Source organism: Trachypithecus francoisi, unplaced genomic scaffold, assembly GCF_009764315.1.
Source record: "Trachypithecus francoisi isolate TF-2019V2 unplaced genomic scaffold, Tfra_2.0 Lachesis_group21, whole genome shotgun sequence".
NCBI lineage: Eukaryota > Metazoa > Chordata > Mammalia > Primates > Cercopithecidae > Trachypithecus > Trachypithecus francoisi.
In genome coordinates, this window is record NW_022681467.1 from 10942182 (window position 1) to 10961847 (window position 19666).

The 19666-nt window shown below is 39.4% G+C and overlaps 1 protein-coding gene across 2 annotated transcripts in view; it reads right to left on the bottom strand.

Moving 5' to 3' along the window:
* MACROD2 (mono-ADP ribosylhydrolase 2) overlaps nucleotides 1-19666 on the bottom strand; it is a 2183277-nt gene that overhangs the window by 584796 nt on the left and 1578815 nt on the right. For both annotated transcript variants that reach the window (XM_033185566.1, XM_033185564.1), the window contains exon 8: nucleotides 9090-9163. In XM_033185566.1, coding sequence (XP_033041457.1) covers nucleotides 9090-9163 — 74 coding nt within the window. The remainder of the gene's footprint in view (nucleotides 1-9089; nucleotides 9164-19666) is intronic.

Below are 19666 nucleotides of genomic sequence, written 5' to 3' on the forward strand. Positions count from 1 at the left end.
GAGCATGAAAGCAACCCTTGATGTTGTCTTGGGGCTTTAGCTTCTGGCTCCAAAACCTCATTGTGCCAATTGTGAGAGATGCTAAAGCAGGTTGAAGCTGGAAGTGTTGGTGGATCTGTCCACCTGGCAAACTCTTGTGTAGGGCAGTGTATGGTGACACTAAGCACTGGAACGCACCCATCAGAAGGGGAGAAGCTTCCTTGGGGCTTAGCTTTTATTCTAACAATGGAACAATAACTGCTTGTCACAAATCCCAACAATGACAGCCTCAGAGTGATAAGGGATTATCTGGGTGGAAGGAGAAAAGAAAGAAAGAAAAAGAAAAAAGAAAATAAGAGAAAAGAAAGAAAAGAGAAAAGGAAGGAAAAGAAAAAGAAAGAAAAGAAGAAAAGAAAAGAAAAAAATAAAAAGGAAGGAGGAAAGGAAGGAAGGAGAGAGAGAAAGACAGGAAGGAAGGAAGGAAAAAGAAAAAGAGAGAGAGAGAGAGAAAGAAAGAAAGAAAGAAAGAAAGAAGGAAGGAAGGAAGGAAGGAAGGAAGGAAGGAAGGAAAGAAAAGAGAAGAGAAAAGAAAAAGAAGGAAGGAAGAAAGGAAGAGAAAGGAAGGAAAAACGGAAGAGGGAATTGAGAGGAGCAGGAAGGGAGGGAGGGAAGAAGGAAAAAAGAGGGAGGGAGACAGAAGAAAGGAGGGAAGAAAGGAGAGAGAGAGAGAAAGAGAAGGGTAGGGAGAGAGGGAGAGAAAAATAAAGAGGTAGAGAGAAAATATAAAATGTTAGTGAGTCATCAGGGTTCTTGAAGAGCAAAAGCAACGCAGCGTATCTGCAAAGTCTGGGAATAATTGTCCTCAGTGCTGTCACAGCCTATGAGTGTCATGGCTCCACCTGAACGTCATGTTTGAGCTAGTCAAAGGATACGTTTTTATAGCAGCATATTAGGATGATGATTGTTATTACCATAACCACATTATTGCACAGGATGTGATCATTTCAATGTTGCAATTTGTTTTTTCAAGTGCACAAATTTTAACACTAAATTCCACCAAAAACTAAGGCCATGATACTCAGATGATGTTTGTGGACATATAAAGGCATTCTTGAGAGAGAGCACGGAGCATTTCATTTGCTCTTTCCAGGTCTCTGAATGTTAACCACACCCCTGCATTGCATAGATTTGGAGGATGGCACATTATGCTTTTTGCATAAGTGTAAATAATAGTCCACAGGAATTCGGAGCTTGTTTTGAAATATATAATTTTCCCATCATAAATGTAAGCATCATTTCATGTTTCATTTAAACCCCCTTTTAAAGAATCACAAAGATCCTAAGGCGTTTCATGTCAGAGACATAAGGCAGGCCCCACACTGGGGTTTTTTTGGTGATCCATAATGTGATGCTGAAATAAAAGTGGCAAACAATTTTTAACACCGCATATGCTCAAAGACCTCTGCCAAGAAGGGGGAAAAAATAGTCTTGGCACCAGAAGTTAAAGTGCAACAGTTTCTTTGTGATCAGTAATGAGGAACCAAGTGGCTGTGTCCTCGACCTTGTCAAATCAGCATGAGAGCAGCATCTGAACCACTCAGGAGGCTGGACGTGCATTTCTACAGTGGATTCCTAATTCTGTTTTCTGGGGTAGAGAAATATGTTCAGCTTCTTCAGCAGTTTGTGAATTATGTGCCTGAATTTTGGAAGGCAAGGGAGGGTGACAAGGCTAACTGCTTCCACGCAGTAGAGACCAACGTCTCTACTTCCAAAGGACATCAAGGATGAACTCAAAGCTTCTTTTGTCTCTGGCTATCAGCAGCGTACCGAGAGGTCTAGACTACACTGGGTAAGGTCTGGGGGCCTTGGCTGGCATCAAATTGCAGAGTTGAACATCTGTCTCAAAGCGATGCTGCCACATATACACAGCACCTCAGGATCCCCTGCCACATCTGTAAGCTTGCTACTTTAAGTGACAAACAGCAATACCACAGGTGTTGTGTTTCCCTCAGAAGGCACAGAGTAAACTATTTAAATGACAAGTAGATGATATTTAACATTTTGAACAACAATCTGTTTGTGCTAAAGGCATAGTTTAAAAAAATTATATCGGGCAAAGACCCAAACCCTGCATGCGAGGAGAGAAAAGTACCACCTTCCTCCTACATAAAAGAAAACCCATTTGGGTTTTGAAAATACAGAGCTGGGGGTTTTTCCTTGCCAGTGATTTCCAGGTCTAGCCAGGTGACCTAGCCAAGGGTCTTCAAAGATGAACCAAACACTTCTCCATTGAATTGTCCCCAGCCCAGAACAATGGGATCTGTCTGGGGAGGAGAGCGGTATAGATAGGAGGGAGAATATTAGGGAATTCCCTTGGAGTAGTGCAGCAGGAAGGAGTCCATCCTCAACAGCCCACAGAGATGATGCTGGGGCCGGGCTTCGGGGGGACCATGGGCTCCCCTTTGGAGAGCTGCAAGTGGCCACAGCTTTACCTAGAGCCTCCTAGAACGCTGAACTTCTGTCCATCTATCTGCTTCTTTATAATTGATGGTAGGAGGAGAGGGGTTCAGGTTTCCTTCATGACACAACTAATCCTTGATCAGTACTTTAGGGTTCCACATTTAAAAGTTCCCAGGAAATACACTGATCTTCCAGCTCAGAATCTTCATCTTAGAAGCCGTATCCCCTGACTAGCAGGACTTTCTGGGAAACCGGAAAAATGGTGCTATGGGCTGTAGGATGCTTGCTCCATTGAGGTATCTGAAATATTGAATACGACTGCCATGACTTGCAAATATCTCACAATATCAGGACATTTGTGGCTCTGAAGAGTGAAATGCATCCTGTTCTACTTTTCTGTGGAAAAAATGGCAAATATGTACATTGTCCCAGAGACCAATAGCCAAATGCCATATGAGTCTCTGGGGTAGAACAATAGAACGGGTACTGTAAAAACATTTCTTAGGCTAACTTTCAGATATGAGCAGGGGGTCTCGGAGCTGCAGAGTGGGGAAATCTCTATTCCACAAAGAATTATATTTTTCATATACTTTATATGAAAAATAAGGAATGCATGAAATTGCATTTGATAACACAGAGAAGCCACCCCAACTTAGAAATCTAGGCCACATTTCCACTGTTCATTTCCATAACAGTCTCTTATTTTGCTCACCTATTTCTGTAATAAAGTTACTACTTGAGAAAAATGGTGCACTTAGAGAAAGGGTATCATGCTACCTGCTGTCAATTTTTACTGCCAACTCTAATATTCTTTTCTTTTGGTTTTCTGAACTCAGAAGTTCTTAATACTTAATTTAGCTGAAAATGCCAGTGGGTAATCTTCAGACCCTGCCTGCCTTATGTTTGATCCCTGGGTTTCTCTGCCACCTTACCTCTTCAGTCATGATTTTCATTTCTCTGTATTTCTCTTCTGTGTTGTGAGATAATTCATCAATCTGATCTTCTCATAGCAATAATTTAGTTCTCAGTAGTGAATATTCTATTTTGTTTTTTCTTAAATTTTTCAACTCAAAAGTCATTATGTTTTTCAGTTCTAAGTCATTTTTGTGCCTTTGAGAATTCTCCTCCTTCTTCTTCTTTTTTTTTTTTGTTGTTGAAGTGCTGTTTTAGCTCTTCTGCTAGAATTGCCATTGTTTGAGCCACTGCGCTGTGTGTGCAGCAGGGTTCCTCCCCCAGGGTTTCTGAGTCCTCTTAAATGTATGTTGTGCCCTCGCAGTTCAGACTTTGGGTAAATTAAACAAGTGGATGGTGGGCAACAGAATATGATTTTCTTCCTCCTGACCACTAGGACTCTAGTCAGACCTCTCTGGGTGTGGAAGCATCCAGCGACACCAGCTGGTGGTGATTTATGAAATTAAACATAAGCAAATCAACTACTGTGTTGGAAAAGAAAAAGTGCACTTTCCTGACGGTTTAGAAATCAGAGAGTAAGTTAATGGTGAAATGTAAAAGCTCATCAATTATATGACAGCATTGATTATTTATGGGGAATGACAGCCACAAACCATGAAATTTGTGAATGTTGAATAGTAAACTCAGCTGAATAAGAAAAGTATGACCACTGATGGAAGACTCACATTACATAGATTCCTCCTTTTTGTTTTTTAAAGGAAAATTTTTGGGGAACCTGACCAGCTAAGAGCTTCAGAAAATGCAACCTTATCCATCTAACCCAGGCCTTGCCCCAGTCAGGGCTGATTGACCCATGGATGGACAGACACAGTCACAATGGGGCCACATGTAAGCAGGTGAATGAGAATAAAAGATAACATGCAAAATGAAAATAATAATGAAACAGAGACATGGGAGAGAGAGACATAGAGATGGAGTGGGAGAGAATAAAAATGAGCTACCTAGGTTCTCATTGGATTTATAGTTTGGGATTCTATCATTCATGAGACCCATCTCTAGTGCTGGCCCTTGGATTTCAAGACTTTTTTTTTTAAATGTAGTTCACTGATATAACACATTCTCCTTTTGACTATATTTCTTTTTCTTGCAAGCAATCTCGAACTGAGGCCAAACCCAAGTTAAAGTTATGGTAATCTGATCAATTTCACCAGGTCTTTCTTTCCTATTTCTTTCCTGAGCTTTAGGCTCCAATAGCCAATTGTCTACTTGAAATCTTCATTAGATATCTAAAATCATTTCAGATCTTAACTATCTGTAGCATGGCAATACAATTCTTGTCTTCTTTACATTTTTCATATAAACATGCTCTTATACCAATATTCTTCATCTCAGTAAATACACCAAAATTTACTCAGCAGCTCAGGCCAAAAATTTAGTTGTCATCCTTGATTCTTCTCTTTTTGCCTTATAGCACATCTGATTTACCTTTATAATAGACATTACTAATTTTTGTCAATATTCAGTTTGCTCTATTCTGAACATACAAAAAGGCTACATTTTCTTGTCTCCTGGAACTTAGTCCCTGGGCGCCTTTTTCTGGACAATGAAATGTGAGCGAAAGTTATATGCATCATTCCTTTGTAGAAACATTTCTACAAGGGAATTGATTATCTATCTTTTCTTGTCATGTGATAGATGATACTTCCCATGGTAGAGTTATCTGTCAGCCTGGGTTTATAAGATGTACAAACAGTGTGAGCAAGAAACACACCTTTGCTGTTTGTGATACCAAGATTTGGGGGTAGTTTGTAACTGCAGCATAAGCTGCCCCATCCTAAGAGAAAACACTCCTCTAGTCCTATTGGTGGCCTCATCAAAGTGTACCCCCAACTTGATACTTGTTACCTCGTTTTCTACCATCACTGTATTCCAGAGTACCCTCAACTCCTGCCTGGATTTACTGCAGCATCCTCTTAATTGATCTGCCATTTCTTACTCTGGTATCTTATAAATATCAAATATTCTTTTTGGAAGAGCAGCCAGGCTTGTTTTTTAAAGGTGAATTATATGTGTTAGTCTCCTGCTCAAAACGCTTCAACAACTACCCACTAGAATAAAATTCAAAGTCTCACATGAAAAAATGCTCATCATCACTCGCCATCAGAGAAATGCAAATCAAAACCACAATGAGATACCATCTCACACCAGTTAGAATGGCAATCATTAAGAAGTCAGGAAACAACAGGTGTTGGAGAGGATGTGGAGAAATAGGAACACTTTTACACTGTTGGTGGGATTGTAAACTAGTTCAACCTTTATGGAAAACAGTATGGCGATTCCTCAAGGATCTAGAACTAGAGGTACCATATGACCCAGCCATCCCACTACTGGGTATATACCCAAAGGATTATAAATTACTCTACTACAAAGACACATGCACACGTATGTTTATTGCAGCACTATTCACAATAGCAAAGACTTGGAATCAACCCAAATGTCCATCTGTGACAGACTGGATTAAGAAAATGTGGCACATATACACCATGGAATACTATGCAGCCATAAAAAAAGATGAGTTTGCGTCCTTTGTAGGGACATGGATGCAGCTGGAAACCATCATTCTTAGCAAACTATCACAAGAAGAGAAAACCAAACACCGCATGTTCTCACTCATAGGTGGGAACTGAACAATGAGATCACTTGGACTCGGGAAGGGGAACATCACACACTGGGGCCTATCATGGGGAGGGGGGAGGAGGGAGGGATTGCATTGGGGAGTTATACATGATATAAACGTCATGCACATGTAAAAAAATAAATAAATAAATAAACGTTATTGAAAATTAAAATAAATAAATAAATAAATAAAAATAAAAGACCATTCTGGTAACAGTGTAGAGAAAAAACTGCAAAGGACAAAAATGGAAGCAGGAAGACAGAGAGGTCACTGCAATAATCCAAAAGAATGATGATGCTCAGACTAAAGAGGTGGTAATGGAGGTGGTAAGAAGTTGGGATCACTGAAGAGAAGTCTGGGGGGATAAAAGGGTTCTGTTTTAGATATACTATTTGAGATGGTTGTTAATCATCTAAAAAAAATAATAATAAAATAAAATAAAATTCAAAGTCTCTCTATGAACCACAAGACCCTATAATCTGACTCTGTCTATTTCTCCAAACTTGTCTCCTGCCATTCTTTCATCTCTCTGCTTCAACCACATTGGGTCTCACCATTGCTAGCAAGAAGTAAGCTCATTCTGTCTTCCAGGCTTTTCTCCTGTGGTTCTCTCTGTGTGGAATGTTTTACCTCAAGACTTCTGTATGGCTTGGCTTCCTCCTTCCCATTGTACAAATTTGTATTCCAAGATTATGTCCTCAGCACAATCTCTACCTAAAAACACATTCTCCAATTGCCCTGTTTTATTTTGTAAAGCACTCTTTGAACTTCCCTGTTTCTTTATTTTTTATTTGCTTAATTTATGTTAAGCAAACATAATTTTTTTTCCTAGACTACCAATATGAAAAAGCAAGGATTTTGTTTTTCAGTGCTCTGTTCCTGGAATATAAAAAAGTATCTGTTGCTTAGGGGGATTCAATAAATATTTATCAAATGAGTGAATTAATGAATATGTACCTTAAACAATCAGAACATCAAAATAATACAGCAATGAAGACAAAACAATTAGAAGCAATACTCTTTTATAAGTCCTTAACCTAGTCTGTTTCTTTGTTTTAACAGAGCAAAAAATAAATCAAAATACTGCTAATCAATTTATTTAGCTTTTATCTATGACCTACCAATTAGAATTCATTTATTTAGAAGAACCTGATGTGTTCAAATTGACTTGCTTAAATTAGCATATTGAAACTCGAGGTCTTTTTAAAAAGGGAATCAGCACAGGGTATGTTTAAAGTTGCAATAGCAATAACTGAGTTTCTCAGTCCAAATTATCTATATTTTCTACAATGTACCCAAGAAATTAGCAGAAAAATAAAACGATATGAAAGCAAAAGAATAGACTTAAAGACAGGGTAGAAAAGTGAATCAACCAGAAAACACTAGATTAGAAAATTTCTATGGAAAATAACTTTCTGTATAATTTAGCTATAATTATAATTTAATCAATGAGTAGAATTTGTTGATGAGCTGTACATGTGACCAACATATTTATTCTTCATCACCACATCCTGAATGATATGAGTTTATGCGTTTGTCCATCACATGCCAAGATGACACATGAAAACTTCCTCCAGTGGGGCATATCTTTGGATTACTATTCTAGTAGAAATGATGGATATGCACTGATACACTTGCTCGGTTATCAACTTTCACTCATGCAACACTTTTGCAAAGCAGTTAATCCAGGTGTGGAACATTTACTATGACCAAGCGATATATTGAAGATAACTGGCTTTTAAAGGAACTGAGTTTCTCTTTCTGGCCTCCATGGCATTCCAATAAGGAATGTCCAGTGAGTTATGAGAACTGGGTCAGTCTCTTGGTTCTGTGACTTTCCAATCTTGAGCATGTCATTTAACCTTTTGAGGGAGAATGTGGATGAAGATAACATATACCTACCCTAGAGATTTCATAAGGTTCTTGTGAAAAGAAAATAACACACGTCAAAGACATGTTTTGTAAGCTGGATGTTTTAGCTATTTGTTTTTCTTCTGCTTCTTTGAGGTAATTGAAGATATCCTTTAAATTGAAGTTGCCATATTTATACATTTCAAAGTAAGAGGAAAATAAAGGGCAGGCACCAAAATGGATAGGTTTGGCCATGTGGTCAAGAAATGCTGAAATTACAATAATTAGAAAATGACACTGCTGTTTCTTCAAACACACAAAAGTACTAAGTGCTCTCTCATTTGAAAGCCCCGTCACCTGTTTCCATATCTAATTATTTCCAAATAATTCATCTCCTACCCAAGGAAAAAAGCTAAATTCATGGTCCACCATAAAATGAAACACAATTTTTATAGCCCTTATGTGAATAACTGAGGAGAAAAACAAAATCAGAAGAAAAATGCATAAGATTGTGCATTGTCTGAAACCTCCTAGCTGTTACAATATGTAAATCAACAAATCTCTGAAATTCAAAGCTCCATGGTCTCTAGTTATTTTGTTGCTTTGTTTACTTGAGTAATTCCCCCGTTCATCACTAAACATATTGCAAAGATCTTATTAAGTAAGCAGAATAGGAGACATGATGAATACTCTGATGAAGGCATTTAGTTTCATAAGAAATCCTGCTCATAACGATTTTGTGATCAATTACACAAGCCCACTTCAATCTCACACTCAGACGTGACTTTAGGGAAGTGATTAGTTATAAATCCAAAGAACACAGACACCAAACAATTACTGTACACCGGGAACCTCAAGTCAACAAAGATAACTTAGCTCTAAGGAAAATAGCACAGGAAAACTCCTTATTCTTAAATCCATCCTGTTCTCTTTTTCACACATTTAACCCATACTATCCACAGATGGAAAAAAAATTAGATGACTAAATGAATCTGGTCAATTCACCAAATAGATCAATAAAGTTACTGCATTCTATCAACTACAGAAAAATATTTAATTACTCATGTAACCCAAGTGACGAATGGTCAGCTAGGCTTGGCTCAATGACTAGGTTTAGTTGATATTTATAACATTTATGTGCTTCTTTGGGGGGAACTGAGCATCAAATTACATTATCCTGGATGTTCACTGATTATGCCGTTCCTCCTACCTCATGGTGATTCTTGGCAAGCCATTCCTTAATGGTGCTGAGGGCAATGACTGCAGCAGGCTCGTTCGGAAAGCCTAGATGAAGAGCAGAAAAAAACAAATGAACAACAAAAGATGAAGGCAATAGAGAGGTTAATCACGCTACGACACTGGAGTTTTCTCATTTAAACAATATTCAATTCAGTCAATAAGTATAGGCCTCAGTAAGATGTACATGGATATGAAGCCTGTGATCCTACACACAGGCATTAAGAGAGCTGGTCCTACACCAGTACAGAGTTTAAAAATAATTTAATTGTGTTTCTAATCTTATAACAATGTCAATTAAAAACATATTTATATATGCTTAATAGATTACAATGTACTTTCGTATTGTTTTCTTGTAAGAAGGGTCAGATTAAAGTTTATTATCCTCAGCTTAAAAAAAAAAAAGTACATGTGTCTCAGAGAAAACATATAGTTAGCCCAGGGTCAGTTCTGCCAGTCACAAGGCCAGCAGCACTCCACCAATGAACCATATCACAGAAACCTGTTGTCAGAATTCAAAGAGGGTATTCCCTGTTTCACTTGGGGCCATCCGAGGTGATGCCTGTAATTGAGACAGTGTGAGCTAATCAGGTCTTGTTGTACAGGTTTGGTTTTAGAAGGGCAGCAAGAATGACAGTCTTATGCTTTGTCCTAGGGAGCAGGAGCGTACATGCTCAGAGTCTCCAAAACACATTCAGAATGTCACCTTAGGTGATCTAAACCAAACATATTCCTGGACCCACAGAATCATCAAACATTCTGCCAATAGTGATGGTATGTGAAGGAATAATCTCATCAATTTATATATTTATGGAGCAGGAAGAAGAAGAGATAGGAGTAACTATGCTACTGAAACTACTCTCATTGAGCTCACCACTGGCTTCCTAATCACCGAATCCCATCACCTTTCAATTTATCTTCAAGCTAAATTGTTAGATGTGTTTAGTGTTAGATGTGTTTGACTAGTTTTTTATGTTTTATTCTCCTCTCACATATTTTAATTTTTTTAATTTTATTACTTATTGCTTGAAAGTTTACAATTCAGTGGTTTGTACCATGTTTGTAAAGTCTTGCCATCATCACTAATTCCAGAATATTTTTATCATCCCGTAACAAAACTCTGTACCCATTAATGGTCACTCCCCAATCTGTCACCCAAAGCCCCTGGTAACCATCGATCTACTTCTGTCTTTATGAGTGTGTGGCTTCTCCTCCTGAATTTTTCAACCCTGCCTTCTTCCATGTCTTCTTCCTGTTTGACCAATTCTTTCCTGGCTTCTTTCTAGCAACATTCATTAAATGTGTGCCATTCCCAGCATCCTAAACTCAGCCCTCTTTTTTTCTTTATGTGGCTTGTCTATGAAGATATCTTCTTGTCCAGAGTCCCCTGGGACATTGTCCATACAGATGCAGAAAGAGAGAGATGTTGCAGAAATGGAGAGAGCCAAGACTTAAAAGACCCAGTTTTATTGGAAGGCAAATATGTATTCCAGTAGTTCAAACTGATAGTTCAGGTCTCAGTAGGTCTTCAGAAAAAAAATGAGAGGATAGGAAAAAGACAGATATTGTCCCCATTTCCAAGAGTATGTGTTGCTTTGCTGATTAGGTTTCTACAGACTTTGCCAGACAGTGCATTACGAAAGGGGACAAAACAAATCAGAGCCAAGCTTCATTTTCCTTAGAGGCAATGGTTGTGATATAGAAAATGTACATAAGTTCTTGAACCTTTGTAATGTATATCACATTTGGGATTGTGCATTTGTTATGAATTGTTTAATCCTATTCGTTTTCTTTAAATGAATGCATCAAAATGTAAAACCCTTAAATTTTCTTTAAAGTTAAAAAGTATTACTGAACCCCACATAAGTAGCTATGTCATACTTTTATTGAGTCACTGTCCTCTAAAAGCCCAAAGTCTAGGGGAGGAAATAGACAAGTAAAGAGGCAAACAAAATGCAGCATAACAAGTGTATTAGGGGTATGTGGACACAGATAAAGAGGACTAAGCAAGAAAGAAGTGTGAGGTTTGCAGGAAATAATAGAATATTTGAGGAAGAGAGCTGTAACATGGGGAACCAAGGAGACATTATCCTCAGAAATAAGCTGTGAGTCCCGAGGAATCAATGGGAAAGGTTAGGAAAAATGAAGTGGAGAGGAAAGCAGGATGAGAGTACGGGTGAGCTGCAAAGGAGAAGGAGGTGGCCAGGTGCAGTGGCTCACGCCTGTAATTCCAGCCCTTTGAAAGGCTGAGGTGGGAGGATCATGAGGTCAGGAGTTCAAGACCAGCTTGGCCAAGATGGTGAAACCCCATCTCTACTAAAAATATAAAAATTAGCCAAACGTGGTGGTGAGTACCTGTAATCCCAGCTACTTGGGAGGCTGAGGCAGGGAATTGCTTGAACCTGGAAGGCAGAGGTTGCAGTGAGCTGAGTTTGCACCATTGCACTCCAGCCTGGGCAACAGAGCAAGACTCTATCTCAAAAAAAAAAAAAAAAAAAGGAGAAGGAGGCCAGGATGGGCATTTGCTGTTAGGGGATTAACCATAGGAGGCCTTTTCTGTCCATCTCTGCCCTGAATTTAACACCTACATTTATAATCGCCTGCATACTTCCCTTTGATATGCTTCAGCATCAGAAGTGCAATACATGCTCCTACCTAAAATGAATGTCGCCCCCGGCTTTCTGGTTTCTGTCTATGGCTTTACCTCTCTCCTAGTTACCGCCATGTTTGACTGCCTTCCCTGCTGGTAACCGAGTCCTAAAGGCATTTTCCCTCTGAACTATTTTCCACCTCGCCTTCTTTTCCTCCCTTCCCCATTGATTTCTTTCAAGGTCTGATCAGCCCTGACCCAGACAACGGTAGTTGACACCTGTGCTCCTTTGGTCTTCCTTCCCTTCTCCAATCTATCCTGCAAGCCACTTTCAAGTGATTCTTCCTACAGCATAGTTAGCATTACACCTCAACCGTACACAAAACAGAGGCAGCCTTTATTGACTCTCCAACACAGAATAAACACGGGCACCTTAGCTTAGTGTTACACATTCCAATGACCCCACGGGGCCTTTCTAGATTTATGTCTCAGTTTTCTCTTATTTTTTCTCATCTCATAAAATTCTTCTCCAAATTTAGGTATGTTGAATAAGTATTTAAATCATAAAATTATAGGGCTATATAAAACTAATAAATACTGCAATCACACACAGTTGCAACGACCATCAGCATTAACATTCACCTTTAGAAGACATAATTCCCCACAGAGAAATTATACAAGTTGTCATAGAACCATGGCAACTGTGGTCAGTTCTCAATAATTTGTGACTTCCTGGTCACTCATATTCATCAAAGCATCTGGCACTGAGTTATGATTTTCATCTTAACCTCAAGGTTCGCTCTAACCCTGTGTGATTTCAACATCCACGAGAGTGACCCACCCCGCGCCTAGCCAGTCCATTGACCCGCTTGTCTTCCACAACAACCTCCTCCATGAATCGTGCCCTGGACCTTGATGCAACATTCCCGATTCAAAGTTACTAATTTAAACAGAGCTCTCTCAAAACCTGTTTTCTCATTGTTAGTTTGTTTGCTCAGTTACTTTCCAAGGAATACTCTTTCACAAGCATTTGAAGCCAACTCTAGCTTCAAGCCACTCCCCAGGTTAATGGCAACATTTCTCACCTGAATGAGCTGGCCCTTTCTTGTCTCTCTAGTCTCCTCTCATGTTGCTTTGCTCTTTGTCTTCTCCACTCCAACGACACTGGCCTTCTTTCTGATCTTTGAAAGTGATATTTTTATTTTGCCTTCCTGTCATAAAGCCTTGCTCATGCTCTTTCCCCTTTCTGAAATGACATTTATCCTCCTTTTTTCCTAGTGTATTTCCATTTCATTTGTCCTCTGCTCAGTGGTCACTTCTTCAGGAAAGGCTTCTCTGACATTGATGACTCCCTATGTTGTGTTTCCATAACACCATGTACCTTTACCTCACAGACCCATCACAGTTGCAATTCTACATTTACTTACGTAAATATGTGATTAATAACCTTAATAGAGTGAAAACCCTGGCAGGTGGATAACACATCTGTCTTTGCTTATCACTGGATACCTGAAACATTGCCGGCACATAGAGAATGATCAATAACTAGATGTTGAATGACTGACTGGATTACAGACTTGTGGATCTTCGTACATACTGACAACAGGAAAAGGCTCGCTGCTGGGAGTGTTTAACCTTAGAGTGAGTATGGGGAGGAGGAAGGGATGCTAAGAAGGTACTCAACAGATAGTTATATTCATATCCCTTTTCATTCCTGGGGAAAAATATCGAGATTTATGAGAAAATCTAGTTCCTGATAGGAAGATGTATTGTGGTTAATTAAAGGGGTAGAAAAATATCAAGATGAATATCCCTGAAAGTATGCCTGCTTTCGTTGGACATGGATATACAAGATAAAGCATGATGTTCAGGGTAAACAGCAAGACAATTCTTTCCCCACTTAACTGCAAGACCTCTGGGGTTACAAATAAGACCAATGAATGGACAAAGACAGATTTTAGCCTAGGGATGGACTCCCAAGAGAGAAAGGACTTCCTCAGAACATCACAACATATTCTGGTCACCAGGGGACTTTTGTTCACAAAAGTAGAATGGTCACACAGAGGGGAGGCTACAGACAAGCTTCAGACGAATCACTGAATTAGATGACATGGGAAATCTCTTCCAAGTATGAGGGTCAATGAGGCCGAACAAGCCATGAATAATTTAGGGTCAGGCATGCAGGGAGTTGTATGTGTGTATACCCAGGTGCGCACAGATTCTTTGCCTCTACTGGAATTCTAAAGCTTAGTTTTCTATTCATTAGGATAGATTCATAAAATTAACTTTTGTTGTAAATGTGAAAGTTGACTTATACAATAAATAAATGATTTTTTCTTATTTACTTTGTATTGAAAGTGCTTACAAAGATTTTATATACTGTACACACACACACACACACACACACACACACACACACACCATTATGCAGCTCAAGCTATAAGATACTTCTAATACTACCCAGAAAGCTGCCTTGTCCTGGGTCAATGCCCAGTCTTCAAAATAATCACTATTCTGACTTCTATGATCAAAGGTTAGTTTTGTCTGTTTTTATACTTCACATATATAGAATTATATAGTGTGTGTTCTTTTTTGTCTATGTTTTGTTCAAAATTATGCCTGCCTGATTTACCCATGGCGTTACATATAACAGTAGCTCATTTCATTGTAGTGTTGCGTTCCATTGTATGGATATTCGACAATCTGTTTATCCAGTCTAGTGTTGATGAATAACTAGACTGTTCCCAGTATGAGACTAATATGAATAAAGGTGCCATGAACATTCTCATACATGTCTTGGTGGACATAAGCATGTTTCTGGTGAGTATATATCCAGGAGGAAGGACTGCTGGACCCCATGTTATGCTTGACTCTGGGAGATTCTGCCAGTTTTCCAAAGCAGCTGTGCCAGTAACACTCCCACCAGAAGTATATGAAAGTTTAAAATACTGTGTTTTAATAATCTCTGCTGATTTATTTATTTAACATGTTGAGATGTACTTTCTAATTATATTCTCTTGACCACATTTCAAGCTATTAAAGATAGCCTTAGGCTATTCAATACTTTTTATAACTAGAAGCTGAGACAAGTTTTATGATTTGCCTGTATTCTCACTGCAAAGCAGTGATGTTCCTAAGCCAAGAAAGGACAAATTCTGTCAACAGACCATCAAGACAATTTAAATAAAAGACACAGAAGTGAAACAGCAAGTTGAATTTACAGTAGTTTTCTTTCATAGCACATCAAATAACTCATTAGGTGGACATTTTCCTGTCACTTGGTTATTAAGCCGATATTTCTTTTCATCAAATTTCACTACAGAAAGATACAGCAATAAAGATTCATTGAAGATTCTACCCCACCTCCAAACTGCACGTTTTTTGGAATTGTTGAAAACCCAGAATGGTGCCAATACAGTTACAGTGAATCTGGTTTTCACTTTGTTGTGGACAATTTTCCTCTCTATTTACTTTTTGTTTTTTACTGTTATTGATATTTCCCTATTATCTTTAACTTTGTCCAAAGGCTCCCATGTAGAATCTAATTTTGTTCACCTGATATAAAATTCAATCATGTTTACTAGAACTCTAGCATATTCTGCTAAAATAAAGATAGACATGACTTGCTCTACCAGTAAAACTGTCCTTTTTCGAGTCAGAAGCAACAGATTAGCTTTCATCTTAAACTTTAAAATGAAAGTCTATTTGGGGGTGGGTGCACCCAAGATGGCTGAATAGGAACAGCTCCAGCCTCCAGCTCCCAGTGTGAGAGACACAGAAGACGGGTGATTTCTGCATTTTCAACTGAGGTACAGGGTTCATCTCACTGGGTTGTGTCAGACAGTTGGCGCTGGTCAGCGGGTACAGCCCGACCAGCGAGAGCTGAAGCAGGGCGAGGCATTGCCTCACCTGGGAAGTGCAAGGGGGAAGTGAATTCCTTTTCCTAGCTGAAGGAAACTGAGACACACAACACCTGGAAAATCGGGTAAGTCCCACCGTAATACTGTGCTTTACCAAGGGTCTTAGCAAATGACACACCAGGAGACTATATCCCACACCTGGCCCAGAGGGTCCCACGCCCACAGAGCCTCCCTCATTGCTAGCACAACAGTCTGAGATCTAAATGCAAGGTGGCAGCGAGGCTGGGGGAGGGGTGCCCACCATTGCTGAGGCTTAAGTAGGTAAACAAAGCTACAGGGAAGCTCGAATTTGGGGGAGCCCACCACAGCTCAAGGAGGTCTGCCTGGCTCTGTAGACTCCACCTCTGGGGACAGGGTATAACTAAACAAAAAGCAGCAGAAACCTCTGCAGATGTAAAAGTCCCTCTCTGACAGTTTTGAAGAGAGCAGTGGATCTCCCAGCATGGAGGATGAGATCTGAGAATGGACAGACTGCCTGTTCAAGTGGGTCCCTGGCCCCTGAGTAGCCTAACTGGGAGACATCCCCCACTAGCTGCAGACCAACACCTCATACCTCACATGGCGGGGTACACTCCTGAGATGAAGCTTCCAGAGTAAGAATCAGACATCAATACTCACTGTTCAGCAATATTCTATCTTCTGCAGCCTCCGCTGCCGAACCAAGGCAAACAGGGTCTGGAGTGGACCTCCAGCAAACTCCAACAGACCTACAGCTGAGAGTCCTGACTGTTAGAAGGAAAACTAACAAACAGAAAGGATACTCACACCAAAACTCCATCAGTACGTCACCATCATCAAAGACCAAAGGCAGATAAAACCACAAAGATGGGGAAAAAGCAGGGCAGAAAAGCTGGAAATTCAAAAAATCAGAGCGCATCTCCCCCTCCAAAGGAGCGCAGCTCATCGCCAGCAACAGAACAAAGCTGGACGGAGAATGACTTTGACAAGTTGAGAAAAGAAGGTTTCAGTCGATCAAACTTCTCAGAGCTAAAGGAGGAACTGCATAACCAGCGCAAAGAAACCAAAAACCTTGAAAAAAGAATGGGTGAATGGATAACTAGAATAATCAATGCACAGAAGACATTAAAAGAACTGACAGAGATGAAAACCATAACACAAGAACTACAGGACAAATGCACAAGCTTCAGTAACTGACTCGATCAAGTGGAAGAAAGAGTATCAGCGATTGAAGATCAAATGAATGAAATGAAATGAGAAGAGAAGTGTAGAGAAAAAAGAGTAAAAAGAAATGTACGAAGCCTCCAAGAAATACAGAATTATGGGAAAAGAACAAATCTACGTCTGATTGGATTGCCAGAAAGTGACGGGGAAAATGGAACCAAGTTGGAAAGCACTCTGCAGAATATCATCCAGGAGAACTTCCCCAACCTAGTAAGGCAGGCCAACATTCAAATTCAGGAAATACAGAGAACGCCACAAAGATACTCCTGGAGAAGAACAACTCCAAAACACATAATTGTCAGATTCACCAAAGTTGAAATGAAGGAAAAAATGTTAAGGGCAGCCAGAGAGAAACGTTGGGTTACACACAAAGGGAAGCCCATCAGACTAACAGCAGATCTCTCGGCAGAAACTCTCCAAGCCAGAAGAGAGTGGGGACCAATATTCAACATTCTTAAAGAAAATAAATTTCAACCCAGAATTTCACATCCAGCCAAACTATGTTTCATAAGTGAAGGAGAAATAAAATCCTTTACAGACAAGCAAATGCTGAGAGATTTTGTCACCACCAGGCCTGCCCTACAAGAGATCCTGAAGGAAGCACTAAACATGGAAAGGAACAACAGGTACCAGCCTTTGCAAAAACATGCCAAAATGTAAAGGTCATTGATGCTAGGAAGAAACTGCATCAACCAGTGAGCAAAATAATCAGCTAATATCATAAGGACAGGATCAAGTTCACACATAACAATATTAACCTTAAATGTAAATGGACTAAATGGTCCAATTAAAAGACACAGACTGGCAAACTGGATAAAGAGTCACGACCCATCAGTCTGCTGTATTCAGGAGACCCATCTCACATGCAGAGACACACATAGGCTCAAAATAAAGGGATGGGGGAAGATCTACCAAGCAAATGGAGAACAAAAAAAGGCAGGGGTTACAATCCTAGTCTCTGATAAAACAGACTTTAAACCATCAAAGATCAAAAGAGACAAAGAAGGCCATTACATAATGGTAAGGGATCAATTCATCAGGAAGAGCTAACTATCCTAAATATATATGCACCCAATACAGGAGCACTCAGATTCATAAGGCAAGTCCTTAGAGACTTACAAAGAGACTTAGACTCCCATACAATAATAATGGGAGACTTTAACACCCCACTGTCAACATTAGACAGATCAATGAGACAAGAAAATTAACAAGGATATCCAGAAATTGAACTCATCTCTGCACCATGCAGACCTAATAGACATCTACAGAACTCTCCACCCCAAATCAACAGAATATACATTCTTCTCAGCACCACATTGCACTCATTCGAAAATTGACCACATAGTTGGAAGTAAAGCACTCCTCAGCAAATGTAAAAGAACAGAAATTATACCAAACTGTCTCTCATACCACAGTGCAATCATACTAGAACTCGAGACTAAGAAACTCAATCAAAACCTCTCAACTACATGGAAACTGAACAACCTGCTCCTGAATGACTACTGGGTACATAACGAAATAAAGGCAGAAATAAAGATGTTCTTTGAAACCAATGAGAACAAAGATACAACATACCAGAATCTCTGGGACACATTTAAAGCAGTGTGTAGAGGGAGATTTATAGCACTAAATGCCCACAAGAGAAAGCAGGAAAGATCTAAAATTGACACCCTAACATCACAATTAAAAGAACTAGAGAAGCAAGAGCACACACATGCAAAAGCTAGCAGAAGGCAAGAAATAACTAAGATCAGAGCAGAACTGAAGGAGATAGAGACACAAAAAACCCTCCAAAAAATCAATGAAACCAGGAGCTGGGTTTTTGAAAAGATCAACAAATTTCATAGACCACTAGCAAGACTCATAAAGAAGAAAAGAGAGAAGAATCAAATAGATGCAATAAAAAATGATAAAGGGGATATCACCACTGACCCCACAGAAATACAAACTACCATCAGAGAGTCACCTCTATGCAAATAAACTAGAAAATGTAGAAGAAATGGATAATTTCCTGGACACTTACACTCTCCCAAGACTAAACCAGGAAGAAGTTGAATCCCTGAATAGACCAATAGCAGGCTCTGAAATTGAGACAATAATTAATAGCCTAGCAAACAAAAAAAGTCCAGGACCAGATGGATTCACAGCTGAATTCTATCAGAGGTACAAGGAGGAGCTGGTACCATTCCTTCTGAAACTATTCCAATCAATAGAAAATGAGGGAATCCTCCCTAACTCATTTTACGAGGTCAACATCATCCTGATACCAAAGCTCGGCAGAGACACAACAAAAAAAGAGAATTTTAGACCAATATCCCTGATGAACATCAATGCAAAAATCCTCAGTAAAATACTGGCAAACAGAATCCAGCAGCACATCAAAAAGTTTATCCAACATGATCAAGTTGGCTTCATCCCTGAGATGCAAGGCTGGTTCAACATACGGAAATCAATAAACGTAATCCAGCATATAAACAGAACCAAAGACAAAACCACATGATTATCTCAATAGATGCAGAAAAGGCCTTTGACAAAATTCAACAGTTCTTCGTGCTAAAAACTCTCAATAAATTCGGCATAGATGGAACCCATCTCAAAATAATAAGAGCTATTTATGACAAACCCATAGCCAATATCATACTGAATTGGTAAAAACTGGAAGCATTCCCTTTGAAAACTGGCACAAGACAGGGGTGCCCTCTCTCACCACTCCTGTTCAACTAGTGTTGGAAGTTCTGCCTAGGGCAATCAGGCAAGAGAAAGAAATAAAGGGTATTCAGTTACGAAAAGAAGTCAAATTGTCCCTGTTTGCCAATGACATGATTGTATATTTAGAAAACCTCATTATCTCAGCCCAAA